Source organism: Elgaria multicarinata, chromosome 22, assembly GCF_023053635.1.
Source record: "Elgaria multicarinata webbii isolate HBS135686 ecotype San Diego chromosome 22, rElgMul1.1.pri, whole genome shotgun sequence".
NCBI lineage: Eukaryota > Metazoa > Chordata > Lepidosauria > Squamata > Anguidae > Elgaria > Elgaria multicarinata.
In genome coordinates this window covers 16,742,490-16,763,559 of record NC_086192.1, presented here as the reverse complement: position 1 = coordinate 16,763,559, position 21,070 = coordinate 16,742,490, and the positions used below count along the sequence as shown (strand labels likewise).

The following is a 21,070-nucleotide window of genomic DNA, read 5'->3' as shown; positions in this document are numbered from 1 at the left end:
CTCAGCCCCACCCCCTCTGCTTGAGGTTTCCCCTTCTTTTCTTTCGTTGCACAGAGGTCCACTGGGCTGATCTCGGCACCAGGAAGCAAGCTGGTGTGGGCATGTGAGCATGTGCCCAGGGGCCTTCAGCCACTCCGAGATGGGGCTGGCCAACCCCCCCCCCCCCATATGTGTGTCTCCAGGAAAGAACATCAGAACAAAGGAAGGGAGGGGGCTGTTTCAGGACCCCCGCTGAGCCCAAGAAGAGGGGACGCAGTGGGGCACTGCTCTTAAATCACAGCTGTGGTGGAGGGCTGTGCTTCATGGTGGAGGAAAGGCGCTCTGGCCATGCTCAGAATTATGAGCACAGATTTCAAATATTCCATAGCTGGCTGGGGAGGAGGAGGCCCCGCACCCATCCCTCTCCGGTGCTCCAACCCACATCCCACTTCCATCCTCGGGCTTTTGGGGTGGAGGAAGTCACCCCTTGCAGTGGTTCCCAGGAACATCTTCACGGAGTGCTGCTGGGTGAAAACAGCGCTGAGAACCTCTGTGAGACCCCGCCGCTGCGCCAACCCAAGGAAACGGGACCTGCTATGTGACTCTCCCCAGTGCGCAGATGCTGGGGGGGGGGGGGAGAGAGCCTGTGCCACCCAGACGCCTCTTCTCCAAGCATCTGGGCTCCTACTTGCTCGTCGTTGTGCAGCCCAGCCCACCCTGGCCTTCTGGATCTGGGCTTCCTCAGTGATAATAGATACATGTATAAACAGTGATTGGTTCTGTACAGAAGGCCATTTCTCATCAAATACATTGAAGGCAGCTCTCTGAGTTTCAACCTTACATCTTTTATTGTTAAAAACAAAACGTAAGAGCCTGTTAAACCGTGAGTCAACATTTAAAGAAGACGGTAGCTGCAGCTGAGCCAGGGACAGGCTTTGAAAGCCACAAACATCAGCTGAGCTTTCCTGAAAGGTGTGTGTGCAGTAAGGTTTGCCCTGGTGAAGACAAGGACACCACTGAAATCTGCCCCGAAAGGTTTTGCCCCAAGAGCCCCTGTCAGAGCAGGCACTTCGAAGCAGCCACCCCCAAATCCCGGCAGTTCTGAAGGCGGCTCCTACAGCCTCACCGTAGGACACACACCCCTTTACGAAAGCAGCAACCACGAAGGGGAGGGACGATGTGGTGTCCACCCTGCGTTTGTGAGCAGTCGTCCATGTTGATGATTTGCGGGCAGGTTTGCTAGCTTTTGTTAACTCTACAGAGGTTTGGGCTGACTTAGCAAACACTGACCCTAAAGAGGTTCAAGGAAGCCACATTTCCAGCAAAGGCAACGCGGGCGTGGCTGCATGTGGAGCCACGCTTGCGTGTTGCCCCAAATATACAGCCGTGCAGAGCTGCCCTGTTCCCAGGGCTCAGCACCACCCTGAGGAGGAGGAGGTGAGAAGTGAGACCCAGTAGTACACGCAGCGCCAAAGGTCCAGAACCCAGCCACTTGGCCTCCTGACCAGACACGGCTTCCACAGGACACTTTCAGGGGTTGCGGGGGGGGGGAAGCAGCTGGTCGTGGCCAGAGGCCAAAGCATCCCAAATGCTCCAGGTGAAGACCCCGCCTGCCCCAAGGTCACCAACATGCCTTGTTGAGAAGTTTCACACTTCTTTGTTACCGGCTCAGGGCAGAGACCCTTCCCTTGTAGAACAGAACCTGCGCAGGGGAAGATCCGGCAGTGGAAAATACTTTTTGCGGCTAAGAAGCAAACCAGAAGTGCAGGGGAGGACAATGCATGCACGCACACGCAGACCACAAGAGGCCTGCAGAGAACCGGTGTAATGGCTACAGTGTTGGGCTGTGAAGACCTGGTTTCAAACCCCCACTCTGCCACAGGCTCACAGCCAAGCCTACCTCGCAGGGTGGTGGTTCGCATAACGTGGGCTGGGCAGGCAGGGAAGGGAACCACGTATGCCACTGTGAGGATTGGGCAGGGGTGGGTCGGCGGGTGGGAGGCGTTCCAGGGACGGGTGTGGGACCAAGGCACAGCCAGCGGCTGCTACATCAAAGGCGTGGGGAGGGGGGGCTGCAGAGGTGGGCCCAGGCAAGGCAGAGACCTCCCCAGGTAAGGCAGAGGCCTCGGGGCATAAGCTGCACGTCTATAGATCAGGCTTTTCAATGTTTGTGGGAGCGGGTTTGGGGGCTCCGGCCCAGGAAGAGGTCCAGGGGTGGGAGTTGGCCAACCTCGCAGGGCGGGCAGATTGCCTTCCGCCCATCAAGCGCACCCGTCCAGGCGAGAGAATTGTGGTCCAAAGCCCCCAATGGGCTGCGCGGGGGGGGGGGGGGCGCATTAAAGTCCCTTCCCTCCCGCGCACCCATTCATCCCTCCATCCTCCTAATTCGAGTTCGGGGCGGCAGCCAATCAGGGCCGCATTCTAGAGCTCAGCCCCCGCCCCCCCGTTGCCACGACACTGCGTCCCCATGGCGACGGGTTTGTTGCTCGTCAGCTGCTGCTTTCCCGCACCGGACCTGGAGCCGCTGCAAAGAGGTGGGCGCCATTGGCAATTAATTAATTAAATAAATAAATAAATAAATAATATTGCAACAACTTCTCCTTCCTCCAGGCAGGCTTTAGAACAGCTCCCATCCCTCCCCTGGTGGGGGGTGTAGACACTGCGAGGGCAAAGGAAAAGGGTGCCTCTGAGCGCATCCCAAGTGCACCTGGAGCCCAGCTGGGATGCTCGATTTCTGGCCTGAGGGCTGCGGCAGCCTCCCCGGTGGATACAGGGCGGGCGGGCGGGGGGGGGGGGGGCTTGCCTAGACCTGCCATTCCTTGTGCCAATGCGTGGGGGGCGGGGGTGCTCCTTGGCACCACTTCCAGCTCCCCGTCCCGTCTAGGCAGGAAGACCACAAAGGCCGTGGCCTGTGCAAGGCCTGCCCCACCCCCCAGGCAGTGGGAGGAAGACTGGGAGCAAGGAGGAGGTCTGCAGAGCCCCAGTGAAGGAGTGGAGTGCAGGTGCCTCCTCATCCTTGCCCGGCCTGGGGCTGCCCCCTCATGCCCTCCGGCTCCCTTCGCCTCCCCAGAGCGACTACAATGGCCAAGCTGCTGCAGGTGCCCCCCAAGTTCCTGCCCCCCGAATGGCACATCGCGAACAAGGCCCAGTACAGCGGCGCCGAGGCCCAGCGGTCCCGCTCCGAGCGCCTGGTGGACGAGAGCCAGCGGCTGGTGGACGAAATCGAGAAGACCACCCAGAGGACCCAGAGCGACGTCAACAAGAGGATAGGTGAGGGGGACCTCCGGCTGCGTAACAGGCTGCGGGGGGGGGGGGGGTCCTCAGCCTCTAGAATGGCAGCCCTGACCTTTCATTCACGGATTCAGCTTCAAATCAGCCCGTGGATTACGAAAGCCGAATGGACAAAATCATAGACAAAACCAGAAAGAGTGCCGGACTCAGGGCACAACCTGTAACGGCAGAAAGGTGTCTGCTCCCCAGAGCGTGCGAGAGGCAGGCCACGCGGGGAGGCTGGAGGCATGCGCGTGTCTCGCTGGCTACTGAGGAGGCTTTGTGGTCCCTGGAGGGGGGAGAGGAAGGTCTTCGCATGGGTCCCCCACCCCTTGCATCTGCCCTGGGAAACTGCCGGTGCGTTCCTCTTCTGCGTTTGCCCGCTTGCCCGTGGCGTGTGCCACCAGCCCAGCCTGCTGCCCTCGGCCTCTGGGGTTTTTGTCCACCCTGAGCACCATCCTCTCCCAGCCATGTTGAGGCCCCTGCCGGCCTGGCCGCTCCTCTCCCGTGGACTGACCCACCATTCAACCCGCCTTGCAGAGCAGAGACTCCAGGAGATCAAGTTCTGGAAGGAGCAACTGGACGAGAAGCTTGACCAGGTTGCAAAGGAGACCGAGGTGCTTTTGGCCTTCAGGACGCGGCTGGAGAAAGCTCTAGAAGGCTGCAGGGAGCCGCTCTTCATTGCCCAGCAGTGCCTTCTGAACCGGTGGGGATGATAAAGAAGGGGTGGGGTTCTTCCTTCCCCCCCCCCCCCCAGGATCTGGACTGGGAGGTGGGGGGACGTGGGCTTCCAGGTCCTGCCTGGAGAGCTCTAAGAAGACCCAGAATTCAGCCCTTGGGCTGGGCTGCCGTGTGGTGTCTCATCAGGGTGACTCATTCGGGAGAGAAAGGCCCTTTGCACATGCCTCTGAGGCACACTCTCTTCTTCATCTCAGGGAACGTGATCCCTTTGCATTCCAAGGCTGCACCCTGGCACTGTAAACCACGCCTTCTGAGTCATAGAATCATAGAATAGTAGAATTGGAAGGGGCCTAGAAGGCCATCGAGTCCAACCCCCTGCTCAATGCAGGAATCCACCCTACAGCATACTTGACAGATGGCTGTCCAGCTGCCTCTTGAAGGCCTCGAGTGTGGGTAGCCCACCCTACCATGTGGGCTGAGGAAAGGTCATAACAAGAGCTGCTTAAAGCAGCTGTACCAAAAGCCTTGGGAGTCCACGCACTCTGGCTCCAACCACACGCCAAAGAAAACGCACGCGCACAACCTCTAACAAGGAGACTTCATAGACAGAAAGTAACGCACCCCGTGGTTTGCCTTGTCCCCGGAGTGGGGAAGCATCCGCGTTTGTGCTATCCCGGTGCATCCGAGAGGGAAAACCAGATGCATTCCCCTTTCTCCTTCCTTCGTTCCAGGGAGAGGCGGGTTGGGATCGACCTGGTCCATGACGAAGTGGACCAGGAGCTGATCAAGGAAGTGGAGGTTTTCCAGGGGGTCGTCGCTCTGCTTGAGCGCACGTTGGAGCAAGCCAACGAGCAAATCAGGTATGGGAGAGCCCAAGCAGGGCATGGGGCAGGAACAAAGTTGGGTGGGTGGGTCTGGAGAGCGCGTGGGCAGCAGGGTGGGCCTGAAAGGGTGCGGGTGTCTACGCAACTGAGAACTCAGCCGCATTTCCACAGCTGGAGCCGAGAGATGTTAACACCAGCCGTGATCCATGGGACTGAAGGGTGGCGAGGTGGGAGTAGCCCTCCATGAGCACAGAAATCCAGGGCCTGAGGCCAGAGTTCCATGGAAACGCACCTGCCTTGCAGGTGAAAGGTGTGGGGTTCGATCCTGGGCCTCTCTAGCTAAAAAGGACCTTTGGTGATGTGGCTGGAAGTCCCTCTGCCTCTCACCCTTCCGCTGCTCGCATGGCCCTCTGGGTAGAGGTGGGCCTACAAGGCCTCGATTCACGCCCTGCCTCTTCCTGACCCGCTTGCTTGGTTTTGCACAGTGGCAAACCCATTTGGCCTTTCTGGATGCTCTCCTAAGCGTGCAATACTATACTTGTCTAATCAGAAGTAAGACTTGTTGAATTCAATGGAGCTTACTCCCAGGTAAATGGATCTAGGATTGTACCCTAACAGGCTTTGAACTGGGCGAGGAGCTATTTTGCAGAGCTGTTCTCTGCTCTGTGGAGTTTGTGGCTTGCGCAGTAACACACCCACACACATGCTCATGTGCCATTTTTTCAGGGCACCCGAGCCCCTCTAGGCAGGGATAAGGGGCACATTTGATGCTCTGCGGCCGGTGGCATTTCACAGCCCGGTCTGGCTCTCCTCCTCCAGGCTCAACCGCTCGGCCAAATACAACCTCGAGAAGGACCTGAAGGACAAATTCACAGCCTTGACCATTGACGACTACTGCTCCAGCCTGACCAACAACACGCCCGACATCAGATATGCCCAGAACGTTGTGAAGGTGGAAGAGAAGTGAGTCCGGGGGATGGGAGGGGGTGTGTGCATCAGGGCAGCAGCAGCAGCAGCAGCAGCAGCACAGCAGGACAAGGGCTGTCAGTTTCACGCCCACAGGCACGCGGGGCTCCAGCACTCCTACTTGGCACGGGAAGAGGACTGACCAGGCCAGCAGGAGGGAAGGGGTCGCGGGTCTCCCTCAAACAGCCCGCCCACCCCTCCCTTTGCTGCCCCCTTGCCTGCTGGAACGGCCTCCCGCGGCACCGGCGTGATGCAGCCTCTCAGCTTTGCTGCAACTCCCTCGACTCCCAGCACAACCCCCGAGTCCTCATCCCCATGGGAGGTACGACAGATCACCTCTCGCCGCAGTCCACGTGCCCCCACTTCCTCCTCCTCCCACCCTTCTCTGCCTTTTGTGGAATTCTAGGCTGTGAGCCTAGAATTTGCACCTTTGCAGGCAGCCTCCCTGAGAACCCTCCTTGCTGCCCACTGCCGCCGGGAGTCACCTGCCCTTTCCTCTCGCCCCCGTGACAGTTCGGTGAGTCCTGAAGAGTGGGTGGATTTCTCCAACGTGAACGTCGAGAAGGCCGACAAGCAGCGGAACAACTCCCTGGCCCTCCGCGCCCTCATCGACCGCATCCTCTCCCAGACGGCCGGCGACATGCACAAGCAGAACAACACCGTCAACGTCGCCTTCCGGAACAGGGTGAAGGAGACCAAGGACGCCAAGAGCAAGTTGGAAACGCACCTGGCCAAGGTCAAGGCGGATGGGCAACCCCCGCCCCCTGCATGCGTGTGTGTGTGTGTGTGTGTCTGTCTGTCAGAGGGAGGGCCGGGCTGGGCCGGGCCGGGGAGAGGGAGGGCTGCTCATGTGCCCCGGTCTCTTCCAACCTATCACCACATCCAGGCTTTGGGTGGTTTACAACTTTAAAACCCATGGAAAAGCTGAAGAAATGCTGACATCGGACGCCCTTGAAGCCTGGCCATAAAAGCCCATCCCAAAACAAGCCCCCCCTTTTCCCCAGAGGGCGGGGTCACAGGTCATCGGTGGAGCCCCCGTCGGGCCTGTAATAAGCCCCGGGCTCAGCCCCCAGCAGCATCTCCACGCAGCACTGAAAAGACCCGTCTGAAACGCTGCAGTGGCACCAGTCAGCGCAAAGCAGGGGATAACCGGTGTGTGCCCCCTGCCCCCCGATGATGCTTCAGCCTACGAGCTGCCCACCTCTGGGGTAGACAGTCCTGACCTAAATGGGCCAAGGGTTGGACTCTGTACACGGCCGCATCTTCCACGTTCCTGTTAAAATCAGCACCACAAGGGCTGGAATCTTGGGAAGGGCCGTGGCTCCATGGCCGCGCATCTGCATTGCACGCCGAGGGGCCCGGCTGCAGCCCTTGGGTTTGGGACGATGGCCGGAGCTGCCCACGGTGCCCTCCTCTCACCGGCACGCTTCTGCCTTTGGCTGCAGGTGATGGAGGAGATCAGCTCCCAGGAGAAGAACATGGAGGCGCTGCGGAAATCCATCCTGGACAAGGAGGGGCCGGCCAAGGTGGCCCAGACCCGCCTGGAGACCCGGACGCACCGCCCCAATGTGGAGCTCTGCCGGGAACAGGTGCAGTGTCGGCTCATGCGCGAGGTGCGAGAAATCAGCCACAACATCCAGAGGTACGTCCAAGCCCAAGGCAGCGACGGGACCCTGCTGCCCGCTCTCGAGTCCTCCCTGGGGACTAGAAACCCTTCAGGAGGTAGTCAAGGGAGGGCTGTTTCACGGGGGCTCGTCAGGGCGACTGGCAGCTCTTCTGTGGATCAGGATGGATTTGGCCCCGCTGGCGCTAGTTGCACGGACACCACCGTGACCCCTGGCAAGGTCAGACACTGCCACCTGCCAGAGCCTTGAACGGATGCCTCTATTTCTCTCTTTGAGAGCAAGTCTCTAGTCCTCATGGGTGGCTGCGAAGGGGAACGTGAAGAGATCTGGATGGGGCACCAGGCAATCCTGGCAAGCGGGGTGGGGGGATTGGGACCGTCTTCCTACGCACAGCAGCCCCGTCTTCAGGCAAGCCCGGCTGCATTCGCTTCACCCTTTCAGGGGCTTTCGTGGTGCAGAAGTCGGAGTGTCCCGTCTGGCCCCCAGCAGCCGTTCCACGCAACCGTGGGCAAGTCCAGGCTCCCCGGGAAGAGCGGGGGCCCAGCCAGGAGGGGGAGGAGGGAGGGCGTTTCCCCTGGGATGGAGGCCCCGGACTGCCAGCCGCCCTGCTCTGCATCCCCTCAGGCTGCAGGAGACGCTGGCTCAGGCCCAAGCGGAGCTGAAGGGCCTGCTCCGCCGGCAGCTCTCCCTGGAGGAGGAGATCGAGGTCAAGTCCAACAGCCTCTACATCGACGAGGTGCTGTGCATGCAGATGAGGGAGTCCATCGCCATCTGCGACTTCTGACATCGGGCGGCAGCAACCCCGACCGACTTGGACCCCACAGCCGGGGACCTCGCAGAGGGGCCCGACTGCCCCGGAGCCTCCGGCGGGGGCAGCAGCCTGCTGGCTGCCCTACACTTTCTGCAGGACAATAAAGTTATGGAAGCCCCATGGCCAAAATGGTTCCTCGCGGGATACGCGGACGCCCGATGGAAGCCCTTCTCTGGGGCTTGTGGTGGGATGTGCTCCATTTCAAGGGGCTGAGCTGGAGGGGCCGGGGGGGGGGCTTGAGCCACTGCCCCTCCCACTCAAGCCAAAGTGTTTCCAAGCGGGGGTGCCCACCCCTCCCCTCCCCTCCCCTCCCCTCCCCCCTTGGGATTTGCAATCCTGCTGCTCATGGCTGCGTCCCCAAGTCCTCCTCCGTTCAGAGCCCCTTTGAACTGGCCGCTCTGCGGGGCGGGGGGGGGGCTCGTTCCATCCCCCCGGACTCCTGGCACCCTCGTGCCAATGGCCCTGCCTAGGCAAGGCCCAAAGGGGCAAGGGAGTCCGCAACGGGAGCCCTCGCCTTGCCCAGGGGAAGCGTTCTCTGTGAAGGGCCGAACGCCTTGGGATTCGTAAGCCTCGAGGGCTTCTGCCTGAGCGTCGTCAGAGCCAGGGAACTGCTTAAAGGCTGCGGGGGTCCGAACCAACTGCGCTTTTTACTCTCCACAGCTGGCCCCCCCCAGCCCATCATTTCCCACTGTGCCCCCCCGAGCCTTGGACTGGGTTTAAGGACACAGATGCTGCACAGGCAGCTCTCCCCGCTCAGCTACGGGGGTGGGGGTTCACGTGGGCTCCGTTCAACCGCCCCCTTTTGCTTCCCTCCAGAAGATGCCCAGCCGGTCCCTGAAGGCTGGAAAGCCTCCCCCACCTCCCATTTTACTTCCTTGGGAGCACGAAATGCCGGAAGGGCCCCCTGCCCTCTCTCGTCCCGTGGTGGCCTGGCATTGGGACGGGGGCTCGGGGAAGGGACACGTCTCAGCTCTAGTTTTCCCACCCCAAAGGGGCTTTGCCATAAATGCCAGGGGGTCTGCTTGTGCTCAGGCTTGGGTGCGAATCGTAGCTCTTTTATTCTCAGTGAGGCAGACTGGGGCCTGCGTGGGGCCGAAAGGGATGCTCCCGGTCGCGGGGGGACGTCACTGCCAGCCGGCTTCTCCCGCGTTTTTTTGCAGCGATTCCTCTGCAAGACAAAACAAGACAAGACCGGGGTGGGTGGGTCAGCTCTGGGGCCGGGCGGCCTGCTCTTACCTGGTCAGAACTTTGGCTTTGGGCTGTGAAACTGAGCCCCCCACCCCTCCCAGGTGCCTTGAACAAGCGGGGGGGGCACAAGCACACACACGCCCCGAGAGCTCTGGGTCTCCTGTTCAGGCCCGGTGCTCCAGATCAGTGGGCCCACGCACCCCCCTTGACCGTGGTGGTTAGCACCACCGTGTCCTCCTGGCGTGGGTGCAAGGCCGTTTCCAAACGTGTTGGGGGCAAGAGGCACAGCCGGGGCGGGGGCTCTGCACGAGGCCTTTGGCCAAGGGCCACCTCCATCCATCCCCAGCAGCAAAAGGAGCCCGTCTCTCCTCATCCTGCTGAGGGAAAGGGGTCCTCCTCCCGGACCCCTGCCTGTGTGGAGGGGCAGCGCAGCGTCCAGCCTGCGGCTGCCTCCCTAGCACCAGAGGCCTGGGGCCTGCAGCCTCCACAGGAGGGCTGGTGGCGCGGGAGAATGGTCCTCTGCCCCATGTGCCTCGCTGGGGGCGTGTGGGTGTCTCCATCCACCATGCACCAGCCTAAAGTGTGTGTGTGTGTGCGCGCGCGCGTGCGTGCACTTTCAGTTTCTTGGCTCCTCTCAGATTCTCGGCTGTCGCTAAGAATGTTTCTCAGACTGAGCTCTTTGTCTCTTATACCAAGTCTTTTACTCTGAGTCTCTTACTGCTGGACGTGGCCTTGACGGGTGGGAAACGGGCACATGAAATAAACCGACGTCACAAGAGTTTCGACTACAGCCAGGGACAAGACGCGGCTGCCCCACTCTGAATCTCCAGCACCTGAGGACTGGGGAGGCGCATCCTCCTGGGGTCACCACAGAGCCACCCCTCCGTGGCCAGGTGTGGGGGACACGTGGCCCTCTGAGTCCCATCAGCCCCAACCAGGATGGGTGGTGATTGGGGATAGCAGGAGGGCCGAAGGTTCCCCAGCCGTGCTCGTGAACGGAAGGCCTCCCACGCCTTCCGCAGCGTGGCTCCTGCGTGCCACGGGCTCTCCTCTGTCGTGGCCCGTCCAAAGCAGAGGCAAGTGTACCTTCTTTTCCCAGGAGACGAGGACTTCGCCGTGGGTTTTTCAGGGAAGCCAACCGCCGGCATTTCTTCTGAAACAACAAGGAGGAAAATAGGGTCCCACGCGTGTCCCAACAGCCACTGCATGTAGCAGGCCAAGGGTTGCCCTCCCCCACTCCCAAACCTGGAGCCCTCCAGAGGCGCTGGGCTACAACTCCCATCAGAGTCGGCATGAGCAGCACGTTGGGGAAAAGGCTGCCTCGGGGCCTCTCGGCCGGTGCTGCTGTTCATTTCTTAGGGTTTCAATGGCTTTTGTTGTTGTTAAAAGCAACAGTTTTCCTTAATGCATAGAAAAGAAATCCCCCGTCCCACAAGGAAGAACCGGGGGGCCCCGGCTGTCCCCCCAAAAGCTTTTACGCCAACCGTGGTGAGCGGAAATATGAACAGGGTGATTCCTTCAGCACTTCAGGAGCACAGCCGGGCGGAGGGGTAGGGGGTGGGTGGGGTTGTGCCAGGGAGGCTGGTGTGAATCCCACTGGAGAAAGAAAACTCCCCCACAGCTGAAGACTATCCCAGCAGCAGCTTCCAATCCCTGCCCCAAAGCTGCCCCCTGGCTCACCTCGTGCTTCTGCAGCGTGGGGCAGGGAAGCAGGATGTCACAGTGGGAGCAGCTCACCAGCTGGTCATAGAGGGCCTCGTCCAGGCCCTGGGCCCCCCCCACCGAGGCCAAGGTGGAGGTGAAGGCCGGCCGGCTGCCCCCCTTCTTGCTCCGGGGGGGCTTCAGCGTGGGCCTGGCCACGGAAGGCAGCTCGCTCTCCTTCCTCTTGGGCCGGACATCTTTCTCAGCTGCCGTGTCCACAGTTGGGGGAGCAGGAGGAGGGCCGGGCTCTGTGGGGGAGCGGGTGCTGAGAGCCCCCAGGAGCTGAGGGAGCGGGGTGCATTCATTCTGCCGAGGAGAAGAAGGGGCGAAAGGGCAGGAGGCCCTTGTCAAAAGGTGGCAAGTGGCCTGTGGCAAGCCACCAGGCCGGCGGAGAGCGGTGGAGAGCGTGGGGTTTCCTGGGCAAACGTCCCCCCCTCCTCCTCCCAGCTAGGGGATGGGGGGGCAAAAGACCACATCGTTCTTCCCCCTAACACCCCCACGACCAGAGGCCCCCGGGGGGGCACCCGCTTTGCACGCAGACAGCCCTGCGCCCTCACCCCGACACGCCCGGCTCGCGGCAGCAGAGGCTGTGGGTGCCGTGCCTCTGCCCGGAAGGGCGGCAGCTGTGGCGCTTGGCCCCTCCCACGCAGGGCAGCATTGGGGAGGGGGCCCCAAATGCTTACCAGGTGCTGGAGGTACTGTTCATCGGCAATCCAGTTACTGCACTGCTGGCATAAATGGCCTTTGGGCTCTGAGGAGGGAGGGGAAAGCTGTGAGCAGCTGGGAGGGGGGCAACAGAGCCAGAAACTTTCCAGAGCGCCCCTCCCCTCCAGGGGCAGCCCCCCTCCCCCGGGAATACATGCCGCCCCTCTAAGCTCTCCGGAGAGATTTGGAGCGTTTCCCGATTCCCAGAAACTGGGTGGCTTTCGGCAAGCCACGTTTCCACATGGCCCAGGGCCAGCCATGCAGCCTCTTGGAGGGAGCGAGAAGCAGGACAGGCACCCGGCCCACGGGGCCACCCTGAGCGTGACCTGTGCCCCTGAAGCCTCCCTCCTCCTGCTGTGCTGCTCTGGCCTCTACGCTCCGGGGGGGAGGCCGGGCGACACCTCCAGGGGGCCTCAGGACACGCCGGGCGCTGGGCCCCTCGGCCACCTCCCTCTCGGCATGGGCCTGAGGCAGAAGACCCGGGTCCCGCCCCGGAGGGGGGCAGGCAAGGGGGGCTGCAGGTGCCGAACTCACCAGGGTCCTTCCGCAGCACGCCGCTGGCCGGGCACGTGGCTGTGTGGCTCTCAAGGGCTTTGTACATGACGTACTTGCCACAGTCCCAGCACAAGGTGGTCCGGCTGCCACACGCATCCAGGTGGGCTTCCAGCTTCTGGTGGGGCAGCTCCAGCTCACAGAAGGGGCACTTGCCAGAGCGCTCGGGGCACGCCTCAGCCTGCACACGGGGGCGGGCGGGCGGGCGGGCGGGGGTGTTAATGTCACGGAGTAGCAGGAAGAACGATTCCGCCCCCCCCCAGAGGGCCCCGATTCCATCAGGAGCAACTCCTGCCCAGGCCTCTGTGGCCGCTTTGCGCAGGACATGTATGGTCCTCAGAGGGCTGAAATGGGCACCTCCAGACGTCACATCCGAGGGGGGGCGGGGGAGGCAGCAACGGCTGCAGCTCCTTCTCGCGTGCATGCACGGAGTGGCAAAAGCCGAGGTGGGGGGGCGATCTGCCTCACAATGGGTGGAGTGAAGCACGGTGCTGTAGGGAGAAGACACACCAAGGCAACAACAACGCCCCCCCACACAGGTCTGTGTTGGGGTGCAAGGGGGCGGGGCTGGCTCCCTTTCTGGCCCCTACAGCTCAGCCCCTGAGGGTATTGGCACCTCGCAGCCACACAGAGTCCAGGGGCTGTCATCCCAGGACGAGGGGAGGGCCTGGTCCCTGAAGGGACTGGAGGAGGGCTTTCCTTCCGCAAAGGGCCCCCTTACCTCATGGCGCTCCAGCAGGTATTGCTGCATCAGCTGGTGACAGAGTGAGCATCTGACCTGCAAGGGGGGGTGAAGAGGGGAGGGGGCCCATCAGCCGTCCCGCTGCTAGAAGACCCCCGCAGGAAGCGAAGCCCAGCCAGTGCATAGGCCTGGTCCCAGGGCAGGGCTGTTTCGGGGGGGGGGGACCTCTTGCTCAGACTGCCAGGCCGGATGGCGTCGTGCTCTCTTGGGCCTGAGCCACGGCCACTGAGCGCGTGCAGAGGGCTGTGGGGGAAGGCACAGGGCATGTGGAGGAGGACGAGGAGGGAGGCCCAAGGTCCTCCTGGATGGGCCCTTGGGTAGCAGGATCTGACCAGGTCCCAGGGAGGGCCCCCCTCTGCCCTCTGTGGACGCGTCTCGCTCAGCCTCTCTGCCAGGCTGTCGGAGGAGGAGGGCCCCCGGCCCCATCCCCGTCTCTCCCCACAGCAGGCTCAAGGTGGCCCTTCCTCTGAGCTAAGCTGCAGGGCTGGGGGTGATGGTGGGGAGGGGAGGTCTGGACACCCCCCACCCAGTCCCCTGCAGTCCACTCCCTCCCTGTGCTGCCCAGTATGTGTGTGAGTGGGGGGGGGGGCGAATGAACACGGCGCGTACAAGGGAAGGCAGGGGGTGGGGGGGGTCCTGCTCACTTTGGACTGCCCCCCACCTCTGTCCCTGGCCTGAATGTGGCCCTTGGGCCCAAAGAGGTCCCTCCCCCACCTGGGCCCAAACGGGCAGACTAGTGCAGGCAGACTAGCCTGGGCTGCAGAAGAGGGCGTGGGTCTCATGTGACCCCAGGGTCCCCCAGCTCCGGCTGAGCACCACCCACCCACCCACCCACCCCGTTAACAGGGCGAGCCCCTTCCTGACAGGGGGTGGGTGGGTGGGTGGGCGGCAGCAGCAGCAGAGCCCCGCCCCCATACCTGCCGGTGGGCGCCCTCCAGGTGCTCCTCCATGTCCTTCAGGGCAACCAGCTCCTGGCACCGGGCGCAGACGGCGAGGAAGCGGCGGCAGTGGGCCTCGTGAAGGGAGAAGTTGGCTGCAGCCACATCCCGCTTGCTGGGCAGGCGCCAGGCCACGCGCAGAGGGCCACCGAGGGGGGAAGGCAGAACGCTCAGTCAGCACGGGGGGGGGGGGGTTGCCGCTGCCAAGGTCTCTAACCTAGCACCCAGCCTCTGGAGTCAGCCCAGGCCGGGCAATTCCCACTGGCTGTGCTGGCCAGGCCTGGTGGGAGCGGGAGGACCCCCGTGTCCCACCCTAAAGGGAGGGCGCAAAGGCCGGCTCAGGCGTGTGCAGGAGAGGAGGGCGGCACGTGCTCCTCCGGATCAGGCCCGGCAGCTGCTCTGGGCTTTTTGGCCGAGGTGACATTTGGAGCGCATTCGCTTTGTGTGTGTGTAGGGGGGCGGGGCGGCCCCCCCTCATTTGAAACATTGGGGGGACTTCAGGGGACGCCGGAATAAGACACCCAACTGACCCTGCAGGGGGCGGGCTTCCCCACACGCCCTTGAAGAGCTGAAGCAGCGGCAACAGCCCTCCCCGGACGGGGCTTCTGGGAATTGTGGCCCCACACATCTGGAGGGCGCGGAAGGCAGAGCGCTGATACCCCGGCAGCCCCCGAGGGCGACCCCGACCCCGAGGCGGGCAGAGGAAGGCGCGGGGACTTGTGGGGCTGCGCGCGCGCCCCGGACTGTGCAGGAGGGCACCCTCCCCCCCCCCGCCGGCCCCTGTGCTCGCCCGCAGACGGCCCCGCGGCCGAGGGGGTGGGAGCTGCCCAGAGCCGCCCCCCCGCGCCCCCGAAGCAGCCCGTGCTTCTCGCCGTCACCCACCAGTTATCGCAGAAGCGCCGCTCCTCTTCCATGGGTCGGCTCGGGCTCGCGCCGCCTTTCACTTTCATTTCTGCACTCTGCCGGGGGGGGGGGGGGGAAAACGAAACTCAGCCGCTCGCGCCGGAGCCGCGTCCCGGGCGGCCTGGAGGGGGGGCTGGAGGGCGAGCGTGGCCGCCGCGGGGGGAAGAGAGCCATCCCTCCTCTGCCTCCTGCACCCCGGGGCTTCCTTGTCCCCCTCCCGTCTCGAGAGAGCAGCCCCCTCGCGCGCATTGGGTGCCCCCAGATGTTTCGGACTGCAGCTCCCAGAAGCTCCAGCCAGCATGGCCAATGGTCAGGAATGCTGGGAGTTGTAGTCGAGCCGGGGGCGGGGGACACGTTGCGATAGAGGCACGGCGGAGTAAAACTCGACGGCAGCTCTCCAAGCGCGCAGAGCACCAGAGCTGGCCACGAGAGGGGAGCAGAGGGCCAGAGATTTATAGAGAGAGAGATTGAGAGAGAGCGAGAGAGAGCGAGAGAAAGCGAGAGCGAGCGTCCGTCCTCAGGCCCCTGTCCCATCCCTCGCCTGTGCCCTGGTCCCCTTAGGTGGAGATGCCAGGATTGGGCCTCCTGCCTGCACCACAGAGCCCAGATGCTACACAAACCCAACTTGTCATTCCAGAGCAGGGCTACTGACACCCAGACCGTAGGTCAAATCCAGCCTGCCTGGGGGCCCAGTGCAGCCCTCCAAGCCTGGGGGTTCCCCGGGGCTGCTGCAAGGGAAACCTCCGTTTCAGTTGGAGTGTATTTGAAGGAATAGATAAATAATAAAGTGAGGGATCTCAAAAGAAATCTCCCCCCCCCCCACACACAAGAAATGGCTGGCCTTTAAAGTGTCACAAAATGCTTAGTGTTTTTTGCTGCACCTAATTAACATGGCTGCCAGTGCTGGAGGTTGGCATCCCATAGTAAGGGTTCAGGTGTAGGGATTCAAACAAATTACGGAGCAGTGGAGACCCAAGGGGGGTGGGTGGGGAATGCCAGGTGGTTTCTGTACCTTTGAGAGTGGCAAAGAAAGGAGAATCCTGCCTCCAGCGCCCCAGGGCTGGCAACTGGAACAGGCCAAATGTTGGGTACAGGCTGCAGCCGGTGTGTCTCCAAAGCCCAATCAACCTATCTTTCGTTGGGCCACTTCTGATGTCTGGGCCAGAGACCGTTTCCCATCTCACACACCCCTCCGCCCATGTAACAATGGCTCCTGTGAAGCCAGCCAATGGTGACTTCAGGCTCTGGTGAGCCAGGCCCCCAGCAGCACTGGGGCTCAGTCCACTCCTCCTGAATGGGGAAGGGAGGAGGGCCTGGGACCTTCCGGTGGGCCTCAGTTTCTCACCATGGGGAATGGCTGCTGAGCTCATCTCCACTTGGTGGTTGGGAAACAGTTCCATCCCCTAATCACAGGTGTGTGGGGTCTGACTATGGTGACTCGGGGGGGGGGGGAGACTGGAGAGGTGAAATTACTCTGCATGTGCTCAGAGGCACTTTTTCCTGTTAACATTTCACAGTTCTGAGCCTGACATTGAAACAGGTTTGGGGGGCTGAATCCTGGCTCTGATTAAGAGGAGGAAATTGATACTGCTGCCCCTCATTCTAGGTACCATCCAAGCCCCCTGTGGCCCTGAGAACGCCCTCCCCTCCCACCCACAGCGTCTCCTCAGATCTCCTTACTTTTTATTTCCACTGGTTAGATTCCACTTTTCTATTTAAAAGAAATTATCCAAAGTAACTTTCCACTATGAGCCATCCAGGTACAAAAACACACACCGATAGCATCAACAAAGGAGCTAAAGTCAGCAGAGGAATTTTAGAAGTCCAGTGACGATCCATGAGACGAGAGTGGCAGAAGCCAAGATTGCCTTTCAAAAGGATCAGAAAACGAGAAGGTCTTGACTCTGGGCTGCGTCCAGGAACAGGGAATTGGACACCCAGAGGCCCCCGCCTCGTCCCTTGGCCAAGGAGAGACCCGGTTGCTGCTGCAGGCTGGTGGTGTTCAGGGCCTTGCCAAGGAATGGTATTTTACCTTGCCAATAAATCAGTTACGCTACCGATCCTGTGTGGGTTGACAGATTGTAGGTCGACGGGCCTGTCTTCCAAATGGTAACAGTGCCAGTGCCTTCCTGAGGGTGGGATTCCACCGAAGGGGCGCCAACACGGAAAAGACCCTGCCTCCACCTTTCTAAGCTGGAGATACCTGGGGGGGGTCCTCCAAAGCAAATCGTGGAGACTGGGCAGGTTCAAGTGGGAGAAAGCAATCCTTCAGCCCCCCCCCCCAGCCCCCATCAGTTAAGACTTAACAGGGCACAACCAGGACCTGCTTCAGTTAAGCCCAGAAGCCAGTGGAAACAGGTGAAATTGGAAGAGATTTCACATCATCCTACTCCCATTTATAATCTTTCTACTATATTCTGAGCCAAGTAAAGTTTCCAAACAGTCTTCAAGGGCAGCTCCATATACATTATAGTATACTGCCATAATTTAACGTAGGTAGATAACTGTAGCCAGGCTAAAGGAACCAAGAGCCTTGTGGAAGCCTAAAGAGTCTAGCAACTGTAATATTGCAGGAGCTTTTGTGGGCCACAATCCGCTTCTTCAGATGCGTAAGTGTCATCCTGAGTTTTGGGTGTATCCATGCTCCTGTGACTGGGGTGGAGGGAAGTAAAATGAGAGATGCAACATACGCCTCCCTCTCCACGCATCCACCACGTTTTGGGAAGCAAAAGTGGCGACTTTTAAAAAAGTAAAAAACAAGACACCACACCTTGGGCAGACAAGAGTGCCTTTGATCTCTGGGGGTCCGCCATAAAAGATCACCTCTGGGTTCGGAGGATTCTGGGATCCATGAAATGCCTCCGTTCCATTGGCTGCCGACAAAAGGTGGATTAATTTGGTGCTCTCTTCCTTCTCTGATACTGGTTGATTAACTTGCACTTTGCATTCTGACCCTGCTGTGACCACACAGGGGATTCCCGATGCATTGCCATGGCTGTGTTTCCAGCATAGCTACAGTTGGGAGAGAGCCGGCCGGCTGGGTTTCAAAGGCAGGCTCTTCACACCTTCCAAAGGTGCCTCTTAATAAGCTTGGCTCAGCTTCCCGGCTTTGACGAAACGTCCATTGAGTCGAGGCATAAAAGTGGCTGGGTGCCAAGTGATCGGAGAAAACGGCCAGGCCTTGCTCCCACGCGTCTAGCAGCAGCATGAGCCACGGGAATCAGCCACTAACACCTTTCATGACACAGCAGCCATTTCCAGAGGAGTCACGGCTGCGTGAGCCCTACTGCAGCAGAACTAGACCAGAGTCCTCCGGTGGTACCTTAAAGGCAGCCACGTATTTTGGTAGCAGCTTCCCGGTTCCTTTGTTTGCAAGGTGCCACAAGATCCCTTGCGGTTTTGCTTTCATGGTGGCAAACCAAACCATGGCTTACAGGACACCGGAGCCTCAGCTGCTTCAATACATGTGCGCGCGTGTGTGCGCGGTCTGGAAGCACCCCTGTTCTTTATGCTTCCCTCTTGGCATTTTCTGCTTCACTCAACAAAAACTCCCAGCTGCCCTTTGCAAGGGGGGCCATTTCTTGGGATTTGTGGTATATAAATATTCTAAATTAAATAAATAAATAAATGAAGCAGGGAGGCGGCCTGTGGGACCAGGTGGCAATGAGGCAGGTGCAGGAGACGCCTTCCCTCTGGGGTGCCCCCTCGGGGGCCATGAACCCCCCCCTTGTGAAGGACCCAGCATTCCTTCCCCTGGCCAGGCCAGGCTCTGCTTGGAAGGGAAACTCTGTGCCTTCAGGAGTGGCACAGAGGCCTGGGGAGGGTGGGGGGAGAGACCGAGACCCCCACCCTGAGGGTGATAAGGAGGCCTTTTGTCTGGCAAGTGGCTGGGAACTTCAAGGGGGTCAAAGCAGCGGCGTTTAAGAGGCCCCTCCTGGGGGTGCCATTGCAGTAGGAGAGCTGGGAGGGAGGAACACCGTGGCTTGACAAGGAAGGACACGCTGGGAAGTGGCACCGCCGGCCAGCCACTCTGCCCCTCCCTGCCTGGGCCTCCTGGTACTGGACAGGACAAGCCAGGCCGTGTGTCAGGGATTGTGAACCCAGGGAGGTCCGCAGGAGGAATCCACCCTAAAGCATCCCTGACAGAAGGTTGACCAGCTGCCTCTTGAAGGCCTCTAGTGTGGGAGAGCCCACAACCTCCCTAGGTACACAACCTCCTTGGCCCTGGACCCAGCCCGCCCAGCCCCCTCGCCTGGCTCCACGTCCGCTTCCTGGGGGCATTCCAAGACCGCGGTGGCGTCCGTCCGCAGCTCCATTATCGCCACCATCTCTCCCGTTCTCAGTTCAGCACCCTCACACAATCGCTTCCTTGGGGAAGAAACACTAAGAACCCCCGGAAAGGACGCCCTGCCTGGATACCACTGTGCCCGCTATTAACCCCTCACCTCCAGGGCCATGCCTTCCCAGCTGGGCCTCCTGGGAAACTCTTCACAGGGTTTTCAAGAGGGAGCTTTTGCTAGGGGAGGCGGTGTGTCCGTCCGTCCGTCCAAACGTGGCTGTTGGGTTCCTTCCTGCAAATGTAAGAGCTGGGGTGGGACGGGGGTGTGTGTGTTGAACCTGGATAGGGGCTGCCCTGGGTGGGTGAGGGAATGTAAAGAGACGTTGCCCATGGTGAAGGGAAGGCCACTTAGACAGCTGAGGGCTGGGGATGCAGCCCCCTTCACACCTGGCCCCAGGTGCAAGGCAGAGGGAAGCCAGATCTCTACCCCTCCCGTTGCATCACCTGGGCCTGACCCCTTACTGGTGGAGAGGCCACAAGTTCAGTGAGGGGTGAGGCAGCCAAGCTCCCCGCGGAGATCAGCCGCAGATTAAGCGGGTCTGTTTGGCACCCTGACTCACCTGGCAATGCGGCGAGGCCGGTTTTTCTGGTAGCTGTTGGGCACCGGTGTCCCTCAACACGCCCACATCGAGGGCACACATGGCGCTTTGCCTGGGCAAAGGAGGACGGCAACATCCTGGCTCGGCAGGAGCCCCCGGGTATGTATGTGTGTGTGTGTGTGTGTGCACGTGCAGCTGGGAATGCTGGACCAAGGGCCAGAGTCCAGGCTCCAAAGCACGGGCAAGGCCCAAGCCACCCCCGAATGGCTATCTGAAGGAACGCCTCCTCCCATATGTACCTGCCCGGACCCTAAGGTCATTCTCAGGGGTCCTTTTCTGTCAGCCCCTGCCAAAGGAAGTGAGGCAGGTGGATACCAGGAGGAGCAGGGCCTTCTCCGCTGTGCCACCCCAGCTGTGGCATGAGCTCCCTAAGGAGGTTCGTGTGGCACCTACATTATATTCTTTTAGGCGCCAGGTGAAGACCTTTTTATTCTCCCAGTATTTTAACAGTCTATAAATTAATTTTAACTTGTTTTAAATTTGTAATTTTGCATTGCTGCTGTTTTTAGCTTGGTTGTGCTTTTATATTGTATTTTATATTATGGTTTTATACTGTTTGTTTTATACTTGTATTGTCTTAATTTTGTGAACCGCTTAGAGAGCTTCGGCTATTGGGTGGTATAGAAATGCAATAAATAAATCCGTGCCTGGGCCAGCCTGAGGGACCACCGAAGCTCTTATGCCCAGGGGCTGGCAGCCAGACACGTCCTGTTATTACTTTCACTATAAATTACCTCCAAGCAGGGCTGCGTTACTGACCTCTGTAATTATTATTATTATTATTATTATTATTATTATTATTATTATTATTATTATTTTGATATAGATATGGCAAGTGGAATAAATCACATCTATAAGTTGTGTCATATGTGTGTCTCCTTCCTATAATGAAAGGCTTGCGTGGGGAAAGGGCTGAGCAAAATTCTCCGGCCCTTCTAGGAGAATGCAAGGTCTGCTCCCCCCACCCTGGTCAACTGAAGTGCTGCTTCTGGGAAGGTGCCCCAGGAGAGAGCCCAAAGTAACGACGAAAATGTGAACTAGATAAAACCCTGAGAGCACATTTCAAGAGCCCAAGGGGGAACCCCCTTACCGGGATCTTCACAACGTCCCTATAAGGTCGGACAGGACAATCATCCCCACATAACACGTGTGAGTGTGTGTAAACGTGTGAAGCCGCTCCTGGCCTAAAAGAGAGGGACTCGGCACTGGCCGCCGCCCCGGCTCTTCCCGTGGGGGTGGCTGCGCGG

The 21,070-nt window shown here is 60.3% G+C and overlaps 2 protein-coding genes across 3 annotated transcripts; one reads left to right on the top strand and one right to left on the bottom strand.

The window, feature by feature from the left end:
• The first annotated feature begins 2,483 nt into the window (after window positions 1-2,483).
• Window positions 2,484-8,196, top strand: TEKT1 (tektin 1). The gene is made up of 8 exons (XM_063146660.1): window positions 2,484-2,513; window positions 3,050-3,249; window positions 3,790-3,955; window positions 4,662-4,790; window positions 5,574-5,717; window positions 6,234-6,456; window positions 7,166-7,362; window positions 7,970-8,196. The coding sequence occupies exons 2-8, from the start codon at window positions 3,060-3,062 to the stop codon at window positions 8,127-8,129; spliced, it is 1,209 nt and encodes a 402-aa protein (XP_063002730.1). The 5' UTR covers window positions 2,484-2,513; window positions 3,050-3,059; the 3' UTR covers window positions 8,130-8,196.
• A 994-nt stretch (window positions 8,197-9,190) lies between these two features.
• On the bottom strand, window positions 9,191-14,964 carry XAF1 (XIAP associated factor 1). Of its 2 annotated transcripts, none has more exons than XM_063146658.1 (8): window positions 14,865-14,964; window positions 13,962-14,097; window positions 13,024-13,080; window positions 12,285-12,483; window positions 11,729-11,796; window positions 11,025-11,351; window positions 10,431-10,497; window positions 9,191-9,324 (listed from the first exon to the last, which is right to left on the bottom strand). In XM_063146658.1, exons 1-8 carry the CDS (start codon window positions 14,930-14,932, stop codon window positions 9,281-9,283), a joined length of 966 nt encoding a protein of 321 aa, XP_063002728.1. In that variant the 5' UTR covers window positions 14,933-14,964; the 3' UTR covers window positions 9,191-9,280. The 2 variants fall into 2 exon arrangements, with proteins under 2 accessions (XP_063002728.1, XP_063002727.1); XM_063146657.1 differs by lacking the exon at window positions 14,865-14,964 and adding an exon at window positions 14,513-14,730.
• Between the last annotated feature and the right edge of the window lie 6,106 nt (window positions 14,965-21,070).